General features: G+C 38.6%; 1 protein-coding gene across 4 annotated transcripts; it reads right to left on the bottom strand.

Moving 5' to 3' along the window:
* Positions 1-542: 542 nt before the first annotated feature.
* MASTL (microtubule associated serine/threonine kinase like) lies at positions 543-19,033 on the bottom strand. 4 transcript variants are annotated; one of them, XM_068673655.1, is made up of 13 exons: positions 18,719-19,033; positions 17,004-17,141; positions 16,473-16,612; positions 14,980-15,068; positions 14,285-14,391; positions 13,822-13,957; positions 13,240-13,412; positions 10,828-12,075; positions 8,855-8,993; positions 7,575-7,589; positions 5,914-6,027; positions 5,712-5,813; positions 543-3,867 (listed from the first exon to the last, which is right to left on the bottom strand). In XM_068673655.1, the coding sequence occupies exons 1-13, from the start codon at positions 18,938-18,940 to the stop codon at positions 3,710-3,712; spliced, it is 2,781 nt and encodes a 926-aa protein (XP_068529756.1). In that variant the 5' UTR covers positions 18,941-19,033; the 3' UTR covers positions 543-3,709. The 4 variants fall into 4 exon arrangements, with proteins under 4 accessions (XP_068529756.1, XP_068529760.1, XP_068529758.1 ...); XM_068673659.1 differs by lacking the exon at positions 18,719-19,033 and adding an exon at positions 17,868-18,696; XM_068673657.1 differs by lacking the exon at positions 17,004-17,141.
* Between the last annotated feature and the right edge of the window lie 879 nt (positions 19,034-19,912).

The raw sequence follows: 19,912 nt of genomic DNA, 5'->3' as shown, positions 1-19,912 counted from the left end.
AAGGTAAAGGAGATATATTTGTCCTTTGCCAGAGGACCAAGAGAGCTTTAACTTGGAGATGGTGGCGTAAGGAGAGCACTGGCACATGTTGTGCTAGCTGGTACTCGCCTCAGAGGGGTTGGCAGGCAGAAGGGTTTTGCCTGGCTCTAGGAACAGCTGAACACCTGCTGCACTGTTGAAGCAAAGGTGCAGCAAACTTCCTGCAGCAAATCCAACTTCAGCTCAGAGGCCGGGCTTGTTGAAAGCACAAAGGCATTCCACTGTCTGTGAAGCATTCAGTCAAGGACTCCGAAGAGAGGCAGTTCTTTCATTTTTTTCCATTTACATATAACATGAATGCTTTTTAAGGTGTCTTCTTAAGATGTCACTGGAGAAGCTTTTGCTTTCTCCTTAACACTATTTCCCTACTGATTCTCAGAATCTTCACTGGGGTGGGGAAACAGGGAGGGGTTCCTTTGTGTAAAAACAGGCACCTGCCCCCCTGTACACACCTGAGAGAGGGCCAAGAGCGTAAGGCCTCTTTAAAGACAAAAATACAGAAGTAGGCAAGAGCAGGACTGCAGTATTTTATTATTTTATATACATACACACACACACACACACAAACCTGTGCAAAGTATTTTTTTCAAAATTTCTGTAGACAGAAAAAAACAGTTTACTAGAAGAGTAACCAAACGTGAAACCTGAGCATGCTGGAACAGGAGCTTACCAGCTCGGGAGCATATCGGCATTTCAGTGCTTGGGCATCCAAAACTTGTGCAGTGTTGCCTAACATCAAGTTAGTGGTAATAATTGTCCAAGAGTGCTATTTCTGTGGTAAAAACTGTAAAGATCAGGAATTAATACTTCTCCAGCTGTGTAACAGCAGGTCAACTGTCCTCCGGGATATCCTGGATGCTACAGTTTGTATGTCCGTTAGGCACATAAAGCGTAGGCCTTCCACGACACCAGGTCGAACACTCCAGCTGTTACAAGCGATAGGCCAGAGCTTTTAGGGGCCAAAATTTTGTTCCAGCTTACGCAAATAGTTGTAATTGATTACTAATGGGAAGAAGCTTTAAAGCACTTTCAGCTACATTTGATTACAACTCTTCATATTTTTCCTGGACTATTTTAAAAGTCAAGCAGCAAGTGTGGGGAAAAAAGTGGCATTAAGGGTTAACGAGGTTCTCTGAGATGACGCATGAAGAACACATCTAGGATACACCTTTTTATAAAGCAAAAAACCCCACCACAAATATAATATTCAACTCCCAAGTTTGCTATGAACAGGGTAAATACAAGATATCAAAGAGAATGGGGAATTAGTAACCTTCAGTGCTAATTGTACACAGTTTGACAGGTGAAGACAGCAGCGGACATATGCTGCATTTACAACTATCTAACATTAAACATGCTGATTCGTCAGCTGACTTATTTATGGTCTACAGGATTTATGGGTTTGTATTGCATTATAAAACTATGGTAGAAGAACCATAATTTTATTTTAGAAGGTTTGAGGTTAAGAGCAAACGGGTAAGTCAATACAGCTCTTTATGCACAGTGTTCTGGTGCTCTGCATAGTTACATTTGCATTAGATTACTTAGTCTGACTTCTGGGTGGCTCTGTAACTCCTGGCAGTTGGTTAGGAAAAGTTTAGATAGAAGCTTATTTGACTTCTGCAGCTGATTAACAATTATTTCAAGGAGTTAGAGGCTATTTATCTTTAAGATGTCATACCACTGTAACTACTCCCTGTAGGTATGCACTATATACGCACTATACTGAAAAATGGGAACAGTCTGTAACCATTTGTAAGGGTCTGAATAACACTTGTGGTGCTCAATTTGCATAATTCCCACAGTTTTAGGGAGTATTTTTCTCAGCATGAAACTGACATTCATTCCTGTAAGACTGGTTTAAGAAAACTAAACTGAAAAAACAACAAACCCACACACCACATAAATTGCATAGTAATTATTTAAATAAGGATATTTCTTTTTCATTTTTAAGGATGTATGTATTCCAACTATACACAGGAAAAACTTGTGTTTTCAGTAAAATGGCAAGCTAATGAACTTCTGATCGTTTAAAGAATGTCATCTATGGATCCTGCTACAGTAATGTATTGCATTGAATTCCTCGCACATTTTCATGTAGCATCACTTTCAGTAAGATTCAACAATTTAAGAGTCTTCAGAAACTTAACGTCTGTCACGAAGAGAGTGTGAGTCACTATATGTTGTACACAGCCTTCCACGATTCTATTTCACTACGCAAAGCACCAGCTCTAGGCATGATAAACACTGAGCCATTAAGAATTAGCTCCTTAGGTATTTTGGAGAACTCCACTCCCCCCACCAGCCCCATGCCTTTCCCAAGCTATCGGAAAGGAAAGCAGGAAGCCTGATGATGGAGTTCTGAGAAAACACTGCTCGCTAAATCTTGTCTTACAAGAATCAGGGCAGTGAAGAGACAACTTAATTCACCTGCATGAAGGGTCAACTCAGGAAATTCAGAAGTCACTTAGCAAAAGTTTGCAAAATGCCTGGCTTCTGGCATATGGCCACTGGCTGGCACCACTGATCTTAATTTAAGAACTACAAACCTGAAAAATAAATCTGCAGGACGTTATCTGAGAAAGCAATACCTACGCAAGAAAAATATTAAAGAAGATAATTTAAACAGAATTACCTCCACACAAACCTTTAAGATTTCGGAAACGCAAACTGTGTTACATTTTAAGAATATATTTAAATAAGCTTCCCTCTAATTAGAATATACAATACTGAATATACATTTGTAACTCAAATTCTTGTGAAATCTCAGATCTGGTTGAGAGTTTACAAAACAGTCTGTTAATTTGCAACACATTATAGTCTTTAACATACAGCAGCTTCAGTATGAGTAATACTTCACTTGTTGGCCAACACTCAAGTGTGTTTTGTTTTCTGTCATCTGACATGCCCAAACACTCAGCATTTTTTATTTAAAACAAGTAATTGCTAAAATGTAGGCCGTTCTGTCCATCTTCCTACAGCATCAGCGGTTACAAGGCAACAACTTTAACTGCATTTGCCTAACAGAATGGGCTCAACTTGACTTCCCCTACACCATTTGTCCAGGGAAGGATAATTACCAGCAGAACTGCCGTCAGTCTTTACTACACTACACATGCCATGTATATAAGGCTGAGTTAACTTTGATCAACGCAGTCTTAACCCTTCTGGAGGTAAGGCAAACAGAAAGAAGACATTTCAATGCTGCAGTAAGGTTTCTGTTGTCCACTGTGAACAGAAACATCAGTTTTGCACAGTGGTCAAAAGACTAGTCCCAAGCAGTCAGTACAGTGAGCCACCAACAGGTAAGTTACATTTAGATGCAATTAGCATAAATTTATGTCCTTCCCCTGTTACTGTAAAATAACTTCCCACATCCTAGTCAGAATTACTCATCGCTATAAAAAAAGCCCCCACTTTTGCCAAGGCAAGTGTTACTACCCCTAAAAAATACAACACTCCGGCCTCTCAGTAAGGTGCAGTGACATAAGAAGTAGCAAGGCGGCAGCTAAGTTTCATACAGTAGTTTCACTTCAGAATACAATAATAAAAGCAGACTGGTAACTTAAAACACTCTAAATTTGTCAAGGACACTTGGTTAAGAACATACTAGTGTTATGGAACAATCTGAAAGTGTGCAAATAACACGGAGAGTTCACTTATCTTGGTGCTATAGGCTAAATCCAGACACAGTCAGGTGCTGAGCGTTATTCCTAGCCTCAAAGTACGAGGTATCAGTTTCATCATTGGGCTGAGGGATGAACGGCATCGTCTGATTCTGTAGATTATCCCAGTCTACTCCATGAAAGAGGGGATGAGGTTTCAGTTCTGAAATAAAGGTTTTTATAAGTGTTAGAAACTTCCTTCTGCCTTACTGTCTACCATCCCCCCGCCTTTTTTTTTTTTTCCTAAATTCAACACAAGTGCAAGTTTTAATTAGATATTGGTTACCCCCAACACATGCACGGTGGGGTAAAGGTTTCACAATAGAGCACCACACAAACTTTAAGCAACACTTCAAAGTCAGTTTCTAGTTTTGTGTAAATCCTGTGCTGAGTAAATGTGTGGGAGCCAGTCCTACCCTTCACCCCAGACCACCCGCCTTTTGCTGTCCCATGGAATAGTCCTTTTCTGCTTTGTACAGTCCCCAAATCATAGCTTTCTACCACCAGAATTCAAGTTCTGGTGGTAGGAAAACTCCTACACAGAATTGAAGTCACCCCTACAGGCAAGTTACCACAGAATGCTGGATTCCTCTTTCCCAGCGTAAAGGTGGGATAACTAACTGCAAGACCGGAACTCCCCTGCTCTGTCCATTCTGACCAGAAGACAACTTCCTTGCATGAAGCACGTGAAGATACCTTTCGCATAACCTAGGAACACCACTCCCTGATGAAAGCAACCTTGCTACTTTGAGCCAATCCAAGAAAGCACCTTCTTAGCTCAGGGGGATACAAACCTACGTTTATCACCTGTACCCACAGACACCAAAAGCTATCAGAAAAAAATAGGACAGGTGAGAATCACATTTAGGAGGTGGAAGTTTGCTCAAGACAAACACTCACTACAAACTTTAAGTCCATACCGCTGGCTTTTAGCTGTTAGGAAGTTGTTAGCTGTTAGAAAGTGTCAACCTCTGCTTACCATTCCTACATTTCCTGACCAAATAACATGGCATGATATTAAAGTTTATTATAGGCAAAAGACAAGATAGCAGAGGGTTAGTCTTTTAACTCCTAATTGATTCAGCTACTACACTCACATTTCCGAGAACTTTAGACTGGAATAAACCATTATGTCATCTAAATATAAGTTTGTAGGCACCACAGGCAGTTAGGTTTCACCCTATTACCCAGGCTAAGGACAATAATTTAAAATACCCTCAAGACAATAGACGCTTTTTGGCGGTCATTAAAAGGCCAGAGAATTCCCTGTGACATTATGAGCCTCATTTGTAAATGTGTTCCTACTCTAATTTGTACTGGCTTTATTTCAGCTCTTAGCCTTTAGTCTGAGTAACCATTTCCATAACGATTTGTTCTCCAGCGATTCCTTTGGCAATTCTCCAAGATTTTGTCCCCTTCCTAAAATATCTCACCCTATAGGTTTCCTTCCCTGTTATCAAATTCATATGAAATATATTCCCTGTTACAACTGCAAGTGCTTAAGTCCCCATATAAGGGAAAAATATACCGTATACAAAGTGCATCTTGTAGACAACTCTGCCTTCCCTGTACATTCAGAGATAGCCTGGCTCTTAAGAAAAAAATCTATTGAATTATCTTTTGAAGGATGCTTCTCTACCAAACTACAGAAACCTTGATTAAAAGCCTAAAATCAGTTTTGTCTAAATCCCCCAAGTTGCTGTTATTGAACTGGATAACAGAGTGAACTTTAGTACGTCAGATGTCAAATACTGAACATCCATAGCAAAACAGTCTTAAAGAAAAAAGTGTTAAAAAACCCACCCCAACCTCCCCCAAAACTTTCCTCCTTCAAAAGGGTAAACTCCTGCAAGAAATACAGAAAATATCCCAACTTGCTAAGTATTCTGGCATTATATATGAACGCTAAGCAGGCAATAAAGTTTATTGATTTAAATTTCAATAGGTGGGCACCACGTTGAAAATTTTAATTAGTTATAAAGAACACAAACGAAGTTTAATACTAACCCTTCAGTCCAGCTCTCTTAGCACTATCAATTGTTAGAAGAATATCTATTGCATTTTGGGCATTATCAGACAATTTTTCTTCACCCTCTGGCCAGGGAATATCTACAAAGATAGAGATAAGTAAGTAACTTAAACCATAAAACAAACTTTGAAAAAAAACAAAAACAAAACAACAAATTATCCAATTCCTGAAACAGATTACCTCTTTTCAAAATGTTTTGGAAGACTTGTGTTGGTGTTTCATCATTAAAAGGTGGAATTCCAGTCAGAAACTCAAACAGACAAACTCCAAGAGCCCACCAGTCTACAGCAGCACCTGAGTGAGAGAAATTGAGGCTGTTACCATTAAAACTATCTTCATATATTTGCAAGCATATGAACATCAGCTATGGCAAAGTTTGAAAATGTCTGTATCCTGCAAAACTTCTTGGAAATTAAAGAAGAAAAGATTGTCAACTTCTTCTTGACAGTTATGCAGAAGATGAAAAGTATTAAAGGGCTTCTTTAAAGTCACCCTGATCCTTAATTCCTCACAGTTAATGCCAGGGTTTACTGATAGTAACAGGGGTGCTGATTCAATTATCAGCTCTTCAACATAAATTTCAGGAGCTGACTTCTCCACAAGCTGCCTTTTTTTTTTTTTTTTTTTTTTGACAGGAGAAAGTTGTCTTAGATAACTCCTCTAGTGTCTAGATGAATGCTTCATGTTGTAACCCCATAGCTTTCTCTCAGTTCTTTGAGAACACTCCAAGAATTCAGAGTTCTAACTTAATTTTCATTTGCCTAAATTTATGCCAAAAATATTGAAGGCAGCTTGCAGGGACGAGGCAGCATGTGGAAAAACTGGAATTACTTTCCATCACGTTGAAGTTGATTAGCGCAATGTGTAATTACTAGTACTCTCTCTCTCCTTTGTTATTAAGTATTTTTTCCAAGTTCTGGATCTTGTAAAATTCATCTTAGTAAACCATTTAAAAATAGGCAGGCAAAGCAGTCCCAAACACCACTGCATGCGCTGTAAGCTTTCCGCATCTGTACCACTGTATAAAGAGCAGATGCCAAGCCTGCAGCAAAAAAATGAAACAAAATTAAAGTGTAAATTTTTAAAGCTTTTGTTTTGTTATTAAAAAAAAAAAAAAAGCATTCTCAGCCATTTCAAAATGACTACTTGACTAAGTTTAGAAATGCTGGAAACTGTATAATTAGTAATAATGCACTTTTAGCAGCTTTTAACAGCAGTTTGAGTGCCCCACCAAGCTAAGCACATCAAAGCAGTGAGATCACATCCACTGGTGTTAGAGGTATTTGGATGTTCAAATAAAAAACTCCCAGCTTAGTCAAAGTTTAATAAGATCACAACTCTGAACAAAGAAGTAAGGTAGGTATCAGTAGCACTTTTCTACCTCCATCCCCAAATTTAGCTAAAGATACTACATCTACTACTATAACCTTGCCAAGTCATTCCCATCAATACTTGAAGACAGGAATAGAAATAACAGGCCTGAAGTATCTGAGAGTTCTTCACATACACAAACTGATTCAGACTGACTGCACTAAGTGAAAAGGAAGCAAGGAAAGCATCTCTGGTTTATTTCCTGTTACACAAGGTCTTCAACAATGCTGACATTCCTCCTGAAGTTTAGGCTCACACGTGACTTCTGATAGCCTACTCAGCACTACTGGCGTTTCCTGAATCTTTTATGAAGGCACCACACATTATGTGAAGTGCACATCGGACGTAACTTTCTACAGAGAGACACTGTTTACCCGAACAGTTTTCTCAGAAATTGTGATCTACTCATACTTTGACTGTTCAGAGTTGCACTGAGCTCTCCTTTTCTATGCAGTACATAGCAAACTCACCAGAGATCAGAGTCCCTGTATATGAAAAAACAATGAAGCAAGAAAACATTACAATTATTGCAAAAAACCCTAACAAATAAAAGCATATCAAAGAATATCAAGTGTAACTCAAAGTCTGTTTTTATAACTTGGTGACTCAACAAAACTAAAGTTAAAACTATATATTCTACTTGTAACTTAGATATGTTACAAAACTATTTTAAGATCACAACTTGGTTTACAAGTCAACTTGCAACCGAGTTTTGCTGTGTCCAACTACTGCGTATATACATTTCCAACTATTATCCAGTTTTAATACCCACCAAAAAAATCAGGATTCCTAAAGGGAAGCGAAAACTACCATGTGGGTTTAGTAATTTTCTTCTTGTTACAGTCAAACTTGTTGAGTCTGTTAAACCTTTTCATGAAGTTTTAGTTAATGTGTATCAGCTGCATACCTCAGGGCTTTACAAAGAATGTTGACTTCAGTGGAGATCTGATAGTAATATCAGTATAATTTCCCTGAGACTATTAACTTTATAAAAAAAAAAAAAAGCAAAAAAAGTCTAAAAAGTGTATTTACAATTAGTTTCTTTCCATCTCAAAAATACAGGTGTACTCAGGGATATTTTCATTGTTGTTAGTGACTCAAGAATTATTTCAGACTTTTTGTTGATCTTAGTTGAGCTCAAGATTTGAGCCAACAAAATCTGTGCACTTTAATACTGTGCTATTCCATTTTCTTATCGTATTTTGCAGGAAATATTCGATGGCTACTACTGTCTACTTTTATGGAAAATCCTGCTAGAAATCCTGAATTTCACAAAGTCACTTAATTCAAGAATAACTGATTTTAACACAACTTTATAAACTTGTCTGAATGCACATAACACTTCAGAATCAACAGTGTTGAATACAATGAAAATAATTTTAAGGTTAATCCTTTCATATTAAATCATATTATTATTATTTTTTTTTTTAAACGAATCTCTAAGTATAGGAATCACAACTTGCTCGTTCTGACTAAGCAACATAAAGGCTTCAGGCTGCCTAAGCACGGTTTCCAATACATCAGATTACCAGGTAGGACCATGCCAGATAGTCCAAACCTTGAGTCATGAAAAAAAAAAAATGAAGGAGCTGCTGAGGCAAACAGTCATCAGTGTTTGCAGAAGCTAAGCACTAGCTTAAAGAATTCACTCTTGTCCTACTTGACAGGTTCAGAGCTCTACATTTCTAAGTCTTTAAATATGTTACCTTTTTTATGTATTTACAAAATCCATGGCTTTTTTTTGTCTTACCATGAGGCTTTGTCAAAAGCAGCTCAGGTGCCAAGTAGTCTGGGGTCCCCAGGATGCGTTCACCTTCTACCGGGGCAGCTCCTCTTCTCACACTCTTTGGGGTCCTAAATGGCGTGCCAGCATCCCCCTGAAGAGGTGTCTTAAATCAGGCAAAAAGAAAATTTCATACGTCAAACCAAACTTCAACTCCCACCTTCAGGTTTAGAAAAGAATGTAACAGTTAAGAATTAAGTTTAAAGTCAAGTACGTGTTACAAAACATACATCCCCTAAAAGTGTGTGTTAAACATGACCCCATTTCTATACAACTATCCTGAAGCATAAGGAATTAAACATTGCCTTTTCTTCAATAAACTTTTCCCTAAGCTCTTTTCCCAATGTCAAATCCCCAAATAACGTCTCAAAGTCCTCTTAATTTTGAATCTGAAAATGAATAATTTACTAAATATATTTTTATAATATATATAGTCAAAATAACACCCAATTTGAGCACAGTTCTGCAAATATTTCATAGATCTGTAAAATAATGCATGATTTGTTGCCTGTTAGAAACACTCAAAATATATTAAATGAGCTGTTCATTCTTTAACCTGTACATCTATGGGATGCATAATGCCTGCAGAGAAATTCTGCTCAGGTTAGACTTAATGACTGTTTAAAGCTACACAAACCTTCTGAAAGTATTTTGGGACATAATTTGAAGAAACATACACAGGCTAGAAGATAGGTCAGTAACTCTCCTAGCTGTAAGGCTGACTGCACTGACAGGTACCCACTAAGGCGTGGAAAGACTGTGAAAGTGTCTTACACAGACTCTTAATGTCTATTCATCATTATTCCCTGAATTCTAATATACCTGGTATAGTTTTGGTTCCAGCTTTGTTTTTAATAAAAATAAAAGATCAACTAATTATACTATACACCATACAGGCAGGCTACAGAATCTGCTACTAAACCAGAAAAAAAGGTAATCATTTGGTAGTGATGTTGTTTTAAAAAGCATCTCTAAAGTATAAGAAAACATATCATCCTGCTCAAGTCTGAAGCTAGAGAACTAGGTAACGCCATCTGCTTCTCAGAAGATGAAGTGCACTCTACCCTGACTCCAGTTCAGCTGAACACAAGATAAACTTCATGGTAGATTAAAGTTTTATGACAAAACAGAAGCAAGCAATTCAGACATGAGAAGTCTTTCCCCAAAATACTATTCTGAATGTCCCTTTTTCGTACACAGAATCATTCAACACGTTTAACAGAATTGCTAAAACATTTGATGGCAAAGGCTTTAAAGCCTACATCAGCCTAAGTAACCAGACAAAGGCTTTATAAAGCTATAGCAAAAATAAAACAGGAAATATGGATCAACACACATACTTTTACCTTTCCCACATCTGAGATTCTAATTTATTGCAAGACAATTTATTTGCTATCAATAGGATTAACAGAATCAAAAGAAGTTCATAACCTGCAGACAGGTTTCACTGTTGATGAAAAAATGGGTGAAAAAAGGATAAAAAAAAAAAAAAAAAAGCAGACACGGTAGCAATTCCTAGCAGCTAAACACCATTTACAGACTGCCTTGGGGTGATGCACAGGAAGAAATATCAGAAGACATCCCCTTGCATCAGGAAACCTAAGAATAGCTCACAGAAAGCATCAGTGCTCCAAGAGGTGGATGAGACAGTAGAGCAGGCTTTTTGTACCAGCTCACTGTAAGAGCAAAGGATTTCTCAGAGAGGCAGGCAGATGTGTTGAACAATTTGCAAGCCATGAAGCATAGTTACTGCTAAGCTCTCATAGGAAATAAAGTCTTCATCCACAAAAGTGCAATGCGTGAAAGCACATCAGCAAAAGCTGTCTTTGGCAGATTAATTCAAAGTACATCAACTTTTCCTTAATTAACAATTTAAAGAACAATTCCAGGTCACTAACGTTTGATGCCCATGCCAAGTTTCTACGTGTCTCCTTGTATACCTGATAGACTCTGTATGGTCTTCCTTTCTGCAGCGGCGTAATAGCTGTTGGATAGGAGCCACTACAAGCTGGTGAAAGATCCATTATGTCTAAGGAAGCCATGCTACAGGGCTCAGACACATTGGAGATATTAATTGGACTATTGTAACTTCGAAAAACAACAGCATTTTTTTTGAAGAGATTCAGAGTTTTCATCGTCTTTTCTGAAGGAGAAAATAATGTGTCAGGGTAGGTTTCTTCAGTGTGTTTTTGGTGATTATCCTGTTCAAGATGTAACACCTTGCAGTCCTGGACAGTATCTGCTTTCTCTCCATTTTCTGAAGCACCTTGGGAGCTAGGTGATGTTATTAGCATGCCTTCTGCTTTTGGTTCCTCAAAGGAGAGATCTTTAACACTTTTATCCAAATCTAAAAGCTGTTTTTCCAAATGGCTTTCTGTAACAGACATTTCAGGAAGGGATAAATCAGAATCTGCACTCAGGATTCCTAAGGGTTTTTCATCATCAGCGCACAAAAAACTTGAGTTCATGTACTCCTTTTTATCCTTTTCATGATTTGCATCCAGATCACACATAAGATTTTTGGCTATATTTGGACTGACTGATTTTTCTACTCTTTGCTGCCTGACAATGAAACGATTAATTTCTTCCTTGCTTTTGCAGGTCTCCTGCAGGCACCCATCATCACCGAGCATTAAGGATTCAATTTCTGTTGTCAGACCTGTCCTTTTGTTTGCTGGAAATTCGAAGATCTGACAGCCACGTTTATATTCTGCATTGCTTTTCTTAATGTAGTTAAGCTCCTGACAAGGACTAGTGTCAACTAGTTCAAAGCTTCTTTTCACACCTGGTTTTTCAAAAATTTCTTCTTCTTTTATAGGTTTGATACGATCATTCAGGCACAGAGGCGACTGTTGGTAATTGGAAGTTTCTTCTGCAGCTTCATTAGTCATCTCTCTTCTACTTGCAATGAGTTTTTCTTCCCAACTCTTGTTTTCACAAAGACATTTTCTTACTACGCCTTTCACATCCAGTGTGGTCACAGGAGTATCTGTTATATCAGAATGCTCAGTTCCCAGCTTCTGCCTGCTGCCAGAATCATTGCTGCTGATGGGAGAAATAGCAGACTCCAATTCTTTTTTCTTAAGAATTTTAGTATCTTTGCTATTCAGCAATTCTATATTAGAAAGGAGATCTGACTCGCTGGCACTTGTTTTGCCTTTTGTAGAAAGTAGTTCATCTTCAGTTTGCTGCAAATGAGCACATTAAGTTTTGAGTATCAAGAAAAAGATCACAGCATTACAGAAATGTGTCCTTGAAAATACCTTATTTCTACTTTAGTAAAGAACAGCAAGTTAGCAAACATTACTAGTGGTTATGAAGAATTAAGTACTGATAAAAAGCAATACATACTGCATCAAAAAAGAAAACCTAAAAACTAGACTAGGGAACAGCTTTCATAGTTTGGCTTTAAGGAAGAAATAAGCTTGCTATACTACAATGGAAAATGCAGTGTTTTTAAAAGGCTACAGATAAAGAAATATAGTGATTAAAATTCTATTATTTGTGACTATTTTATGTTAAACCACAGGAAAAGAACACACCATAGCAGAAAACCCTGCCATGCTACCCTGACTGCCCTGTAGCATGTTATACTCTAGAGACGAAAGAAAAAGGTAGTATTACTACTATTTTGGTAAAAAAACTAGAAACAAGGCCTTGAGAAATGGCTAGATAAAATATGTTTAAAACAACTTATAATACTTTGTTTTGCGTGATCCAAATAGGAATTGCAGCAAGGGGCTAAATAACACCCAAACATTTTCCTTTAGGTCTCATATTTGTCTGTGCAGAATTTCATTAACAGTTTAAAATAAGAAAAAGGATTTTGCATCAGCTATGACTCGTAAGTACTAGTGGGAGGCTAGCTGGTACAAAACCCTTCAGTAATATAAATGGTAACAGCCTGAAGTGTTCTTTTGTACATTTTTTTCTCCTCTTCAAGATCTGTCTTCTAAAGAAATTCTTCAGCCTGCACGCTGAGATAATAAAACTAGAGGTATACAGTCAGCTTTCAGAGAGCCAGAGCTGGCAGCATTGCCTAACTTATGGGGAATAGAGCTAAACCACTGCCTTCCAGCCAAAGCCTTCTTTCACCCCTTTACAGGAGGTTAAATGGCCTTTGCTTTTCCTGTTATATTGCATAGGACTACTATTTGCCTAGGGATAAAAAACAGTAACACTAGACAGATCCCAAACTCCCATTCAACAAGGATTACAACCAGCATTCCTTCTCCAGCAGGAAGACTTCTCTGCAGTTGAAGTAACTGGGAAGAAGTAGAAGAGAGGCGCAATACCACACATAGAAGTACGAGCTGTTTTAATTTGTAGTGGTAAGATGAAACAGTCCTGACCTCTACACCTCTCTCCCACCTGGGGCTGCTGTAGCATTCTGATTCCACACTTGACAAGTATGTGTGGGACTGACTACTGGCACTGGAGGTACCAAACCTTTTTCTTGACTGCAGCAGAGCAGGAGTTAAACTTCTCACTGGCATCACAGGAGTTAATGGAGAAGTATCAAGACCTTGAGAGAAAAAAAAGTATATATAGATATTTATATTGGTACACACACAAACCTTGATCCGAATACACAGACAGTATAAACTAGCTTCACAGTATGTCAAGATTGCTTTAATATTGTTATATTAAATCACTTTCAATTGAAATACACAAACAGCTGATGCAATTTGTGTAAAATCCTAAAGAGAAATCTTAAATTAAATAGATGTGCATTAAAAAAAAATAAAAGATGGCACTAGTAATTTAGCTGAAGAAGCGTTAGTACTTAAGTACTGGAGGAACGCTAGACAACAAGACTACTAGAAATACACCTTTATCAAATGGGTCCAAACTATTCATGTAGGATTAAAAACCAAAAGACAGATCATGTGATAGCAAAGAGCGTTACTCAATACAAGATTTGGTATATTTACCTGTTTTGAACAGTTTAGCTGAAAGAGGGGTATTTTCCTTTTCTGCCATAGACAGGGGAGAATCCACTCCATGTGGACTGTCAGATGCAATACTTGAATTGGGATTGATTGGCATTTTCATTCCAACAGGAGTATACTATCAAACAGGAAGAAACATACTTAGAAGTTAATGGAGCTGGAGCAATGCATCCAAGATTGTCAGTGTAACTTTATACATTCTTTATTAAATTTGCAATGGAGCTTAGCCATGAGCATTTACCCAACTTTTATTTTTAAATCACAATTGGTACTCAGCATTTTGAAATATAGTCCAAGGGAACCACTCCAGAACTTCAAGGTACTGAAAAATATACAGGTCATTCTACCAGCTGGCAGAAGCAGCGTAAGAATAGCCTTACTCTTCCTATTTAAGATAAGGAAAATAGAATAACAAAGTACTTCAAAACCAATAAAAATTACTTACAAAACCCAGAGAGCTGATAAGAGACAACAGTTGTCCTGGAGTACGTGAGTAGTCATGTTTTGGCTTTGCCATTGATGGTGTAGTAAGGATATCTATCATGTTTATCTCTACAAATGGATTTGAAAAAATTAAGCAGGTCAGGTTCACATTGACTATTCAGCTCTATTTTCTGCTGCTTGAAAACAGCGTGTTCAGATGCTGAAGCAGTGACCTACAATCTTCTGCTAGACTAGGCTCACTTCTTCACCCTCCTCCTGCACCTTCCATTTATTTGGGTAAGCTCCCAGTTCAGTTCGGAAATTAATATACGCAAGGAACGAGAAACATGCACTGAAGGACAGACATAAGCAGAGATACACCAAAAAAAGGCCAGAATTACTTGTTCACTCAAGTTCTCTTAGTGGACTTCATAGAAACTTTGAAATCCATATCCCTTAAGAGAAATGGCTCCAGATCATTTTTCATACACCTTTGTCCCAAAGAATAAAAATCAGCCTCAGAGTGCAGTGCACAGAACACTTTACTAGCATGCACTCCGTCAGTACTTACCTACTAAAAATCAGGTATTAGTGTAGTGTTTGGACTTATTTAATTGAAAGCTGTCTGCTACAAGGATGCAAAACATTCAAGAACACAGAATTGCGTCCAAAAAACACACTAAGAAATATAACCAATAGGATAGGGATAAATCTTACCTCTGTTCAGAGTAACTCTGGAAAGCCCAAAATCTGTCAGCTTTATGTGGCCCTCATTAGAAATGAGCATATTGTCTGGCTTCAGATCCCTGAAGATACGAATATAGTTGCAGTCAGCAAAAAGACGACCACGCAACATTATGGAAGTCACCCAACCAAAACCACATAGTCCAAAACACTCAGAATTATTGCTGAGTCTCAGCAGTAAGGTGCCTCTCAGCCAACAAAAAGTTCCAGTTGAAAGGATACAGCAATAGCTAAAAATGTCTTGCTCTAAATATTGGACAAATGTCTCGGGGCTTGTAATGCCACCACGCGTGTCACATGAGTTGCACATTCCACTACATGGAGGGTTTAATAAGTGCTCTTAATGAGGACTACCACAGCAACATTTACTGTTATGTGTAGTTCCTACATATGAGAACAAGCGTGATAAGCAAACCCCTAAAAGAGTTCATGTGTTCTCTGCAGCTCTACTGAGTACAGCAAAGAACGCTGTCACAACCAGGAGAGCATTACAGCAGTCATTGTCCTTTGTCCTATAGTTATGTACTTGCAGTATCCAGAGGGTTCCTGAACTAGCAGGCACTCAAGTGACACAAGGAGAGAGAAAGGGGTCTTAGCAGGCAGTAAAGCTGTGTTAATACAGGAATGCACTGGGGAATGGAGGGAAGGAGAAAACAGTGTATATTTTTGTACTAACGTCCGTGGATAGGTTTTATTTTTGGTGATTTATGACATTGCTGTAACGTACACATGCAAAAACCTTCAGGAAACTAGCAAATGAGGCAGCTGTTACTACAGAATGGCTGTCAGTATGTGTTTGAGGGGAAGATGGAGACAAACTCCACTGACATTAAGTTCTCAATTGCAAAACAAACAAACAAAACCCAAAAGTTCTATTTGGTTCTAGCTACTTTGCAGTGGTTTTGCTGAAAGGGATCATAACTTCTTCATAACCAATACATAGTTTTTCTCCAATAAATAGGAAATAGCAGTATGGATGCATAATGAGCCTGTTTTGCACAGCAATACTTGGCTAACACAAAAGATGGATCAAAACACGACTTTAGTCAGAAATCCATCACTGGCAATGCATGCCAATGATCCCATACTGCCTGAAGAGCAGATTGCAGTTGCTGTCTGCCATACACATTCCACAAAGAACAGATCTGCAGACTGCATGTCACAACTTACACCATAAATATATGATATTACATAACAAATACAAATGAATAAAACAGAGAGGCATCCTGAATGCATTCATCCTCAGTAGCAAAGTAAAGGCCATACAGTGAGTGAGTAATGATGGCAATTACATTTATTCAATGAAACTCATGATTCATTCTACTTCGAATTAACAATAAATAGTAAACCACAATAACCACCATTGTTAAATTAAAAGAAAAACCATAGTTTACTTACTTTTTATTTTCAAATGATTGAAAAACCCAAACTACCAATTCTTTTTTATTAAAAAAAAAAAGTTTTACCTGTGGATTATCCCATGTCTGTGAAGATAGTCAAGAGCCAACGCTGCTTCAGAAATATACTTCACAGCCATTTCTTCATCAAAATATCCATAGATATGGAGAAGAGATTTGACATCTCCACCAATAAGGTACTCCATCACCTGCCATACAAATATTTTAAATATAACATTAAAATATATTTCAAATTTGCAAGTAAAATAAAAAATAGCTTTCACCTCCAGGAAAGTATTGTTTCAAAGCGCAGAAGCTCATAGAAGCTTCCCCATGGTAGCTTATTTCATGTTCCCACACAAAGCTTTTTACTTGGATAAGACAATATACATTAGTATTTTATACTACTTGCCTAGCTTACTTTCTGTAATAAACTTTTTAATTAACTTCCAGAGGATTTTTAATTTATTTAAAATAATTTGCAAAGCACTTCCATGATACTCAAGGCCTGAACACCCAAACCTGTTTTTAGACATTAATATAGTTCTGCACTCTATTTTCAACACTACCATAGAACACCACAACCATTTATTTACTCACCAAATAAACATTATTAGCTGACTGAAGCGAGTAATATAAGTGCACAACAAAAGGACTTTTACTAAGAGCTAATGCATCCCTCTCTGCCTGGACCTGGTGAACCATGTTTTTATTGATCATGTCTGCTTTTTTCATCACCTGGAGAGGGGAAAAAAAAAAATCAAGTAGATGAATACATTATTTCCCTATGCCAACATGCAGTTCCAATTAATTTAGCTTTATACTTCAAGCTTGCGTGTGTATGTCTATATATATAAAGCTGTAGTTTCATATAACAATTCTAAGATTGAAGTTATTAGAGAACATTTTTCATTGGTCCTTTTAATTCAGTATGAATGGAAGTCTGCATACTCCAGAAAATTAGTGAATAGTTTGTATCTGAAGTTCAGCTGCCCTGAGCTATCCATTTTGTCTGCAATATATGCAACTTAGAACCAGGAAAAAATATCCAATATTTAGAAATAGCATTGCTGACCAAATCTTCCCATCTCTTCTGAGGATGCAATAACTGACCCAAGGCTTGAAAACAGAGTACAACAGTCAGCCATTCTATCTTAGTATCAAGAGAAAGACAGCAGCTGCTACTAGCCTCCCATTCCCAACTTGACAGAGAAAGCAAGTGAGTTTGTAGTTAAAGTTTACAATCAAGTCATCCAACAAATATTAGTTTTCTTGGGAAGAATTCTCAAAAGGCAGGCAATTTATGATGAAGAAATAAACAACTACGAATTAGGTTCTAGTTTGTGTACTGAATTACTCCGCTATATATTGATGCCCACTCAATATTAATCTTAAAAAGAGGCATAATAGCACAGTTGATAGGTATTTAAGTATACGTTGAATATTCATTGGAAATTCACCTACCTCCAACATCTTTGGATGGGATATGTATGGTGACATTAAAGCCAATTTAATTTCTCTTCTACATGCAACACAAACTATAGGTTGAGTCCACAGCTATCGCCACTATTATTGGATTTGATAACGTATCAGCAAGACCTAAGTGCAATTTGATACCTTCTGCATAAGCATTAACCTTAACTGTACAGGTATTCAACATATGAATTTTGTAGCTGTGAGCAATCCATAAACTTCAATGCGATACAGATAAAGGCTTTACAAAGAAGTTTTTCAGTCATAATACTCATAATAAAATTTTGTACGATGCTAAAGCAACATAATTGAACCACTTTTCATGCAACACAAATGACAGCTGAATCCACACCTACCATCATTATTAAAGTTGATACAAATAAAAACAAAAAGACATATACAGAATGTATCGAATTACATTTATAAAATGTTGACCTTAGTTTTACAAATATTTGGCACACGTTAAATGTTGTAGCTGCAATCAATCCATAAACTTCATTGCAACAGCAATAAAGGACTTCACACAGAAGCTTTCTGGTCATAATACATAATAAAATGATGTAAATAGACGTGCATTGCTTTGAAGTATAAAACTCCTTGTTTTACGCTTGCTTTGTGTGCTACGAGCCTGGCTGTTAACCTTTGACTGCAAAACGAAGTTTTTACGACGGAGAAGCCTGTCTTTTTTCATCCTGCGCGCGTTAAAAACGCAACAGCTGGCTTCTTCAGACGTGCCCTCAGCGGGGCCGCCCTGCCAGCTCCGGCAGACACTGCCGGCCGGTGTGCGGGCAGGGGCCGAGCAGCTCCGGGGCTGAGGAGAGCCCCGGGGGCCGCCCCCTCACCTTGACGGCGTACAGCCGGCCCGCCTTGCGGCCCAGGTACACCTTCCCGAAGGCGCCGCGGCTGATGGGCTTCACGATGGTGAACTCCTCGATGGAGGGCGGCCGGGGGACCTCCACGCGCCTCGGGCCAGCGGCGGAGCCGTTATCGTCGCCGTTATTGCCGCTGTCGCTGTCCTTGTCGCCGCCCGGCCGCGCCTCAGCCGCCGGCTCCCCCATGCCCATGGCGTCCCGCGCCCATTCGAAATGGCGGCCCGCCCCGTGACGTCACCGCGGGGAGGTGGCTGTAATGGCGGCCGTAACAGCGGCCGTAATGGCGGCCGGGGCGGGGCGAGGCGAAGCGAAGAGGCTGAGGGTGGCGCTGGGGGCAGCGCCCTCTGTGTGGCGGTCGCTGCTCTGTTGACCCTGCTCGAGTCCGCCCCGTCGATGTCTGGCGCTAACGGACTTTTTTAGTTTTGCATCTAACCACAGGGAATGGTTAATAAGGGGTTATGAATGGTTAACAAGTGGTTGTAACTGGCAGGAGCTGAATAAAATTAGCTGAAACGCTCTTTCAGGGTTTCACAGAATCGTACAATTGTCTAGGTTGGAAGAGACCTCAAGATCATTGAGTCCAACCTCTGACCTAATACTAACAAGTCTTCCACTAAAACATATTGCTAAGTTCAACACCTAAACGTCTTTTAAAGACCTCCAGGGATGGTGACGCCACCACTACCCTGGGCAGCCCATTCCAATGCCTCACAACCCTCTCAGTAAAGTTTGTGAGCACTGTGTCGGTGCTCACATTTTGGAGTGATGGGTACCTGAAACCAACTCTAGCCGGACCTGGTGTCTTGTAATCTCCGCATTATATAGCCTTCCTGGCTTTATCAGAAGCACCCCGTGAAAATTTACTCATTTTCATATATAGCAATTGAAAAACAAAACAAAACAAAAACACACACACACTTTGTTCTGTTATTTGGTGCTGTGGTTTTTGTTGCTGTTTGCTTGCTTGTCTTTTAATGAAAATTCATCATGACAAACTGTCAAAGGTCATTGTTAGTCCATGTAACTAACAACTGACATCTAGATTTCTCATTTGGAAGTAGGTTGGTACTTGGAGGAACAGATATCCTCTGGATTTCTGTGAGGTGCTAAAGGTGTAGGAATTTGAGTGTAGTGTGACCCATGAAGGAACTGGAAGGTAATACT

This window comes from Anas acuta, chromosome 2 (assembly GCF_963932015.1).
Source record: "Anas acuta chromosome 2, bAnaAcu1.1, whole genome shotgun sequence".
NCBI classification, from domain to species: domain Eukaryota; kingdom Metazoa; phylum Chordata; class Aves; order Anseriformes; family Anatidae; genus Anas; species Anas acuta.
The sequence above is the reverse complement of the archived record's forward strand: the minus strand, read 5'-3'. Positions and strand labels throughout refer to the sequence as shown.

What these genes read in the sequence shown, in the direction of transcription:
- MASTL (XM_068673655.1), bottom strand. Translation starts at nt 18,940, where the DNA reads ATGGGCATGGGGGAGCCGGCGGCTGAGGCGCGGCCGGGCGGCGACAAG. An exon ending in AGACATGGGATAATCCACAG is followed by an intron (nt 15,069 to 16,472) that starts GTAAAACTTTTT and finishes TCGTATCTTCAG; the next exon opens with GGATCTGAAGCCAGACAATA. An exon ending in GGTGGGAGAGAGGTGTAGAG is followed by an intron (nt 12,076 to 13,239) that starts GTCAGGACTGTT and finishes GCTCATTTGCAG; the next exon opens with CAAACTGAAGATGAACTACT.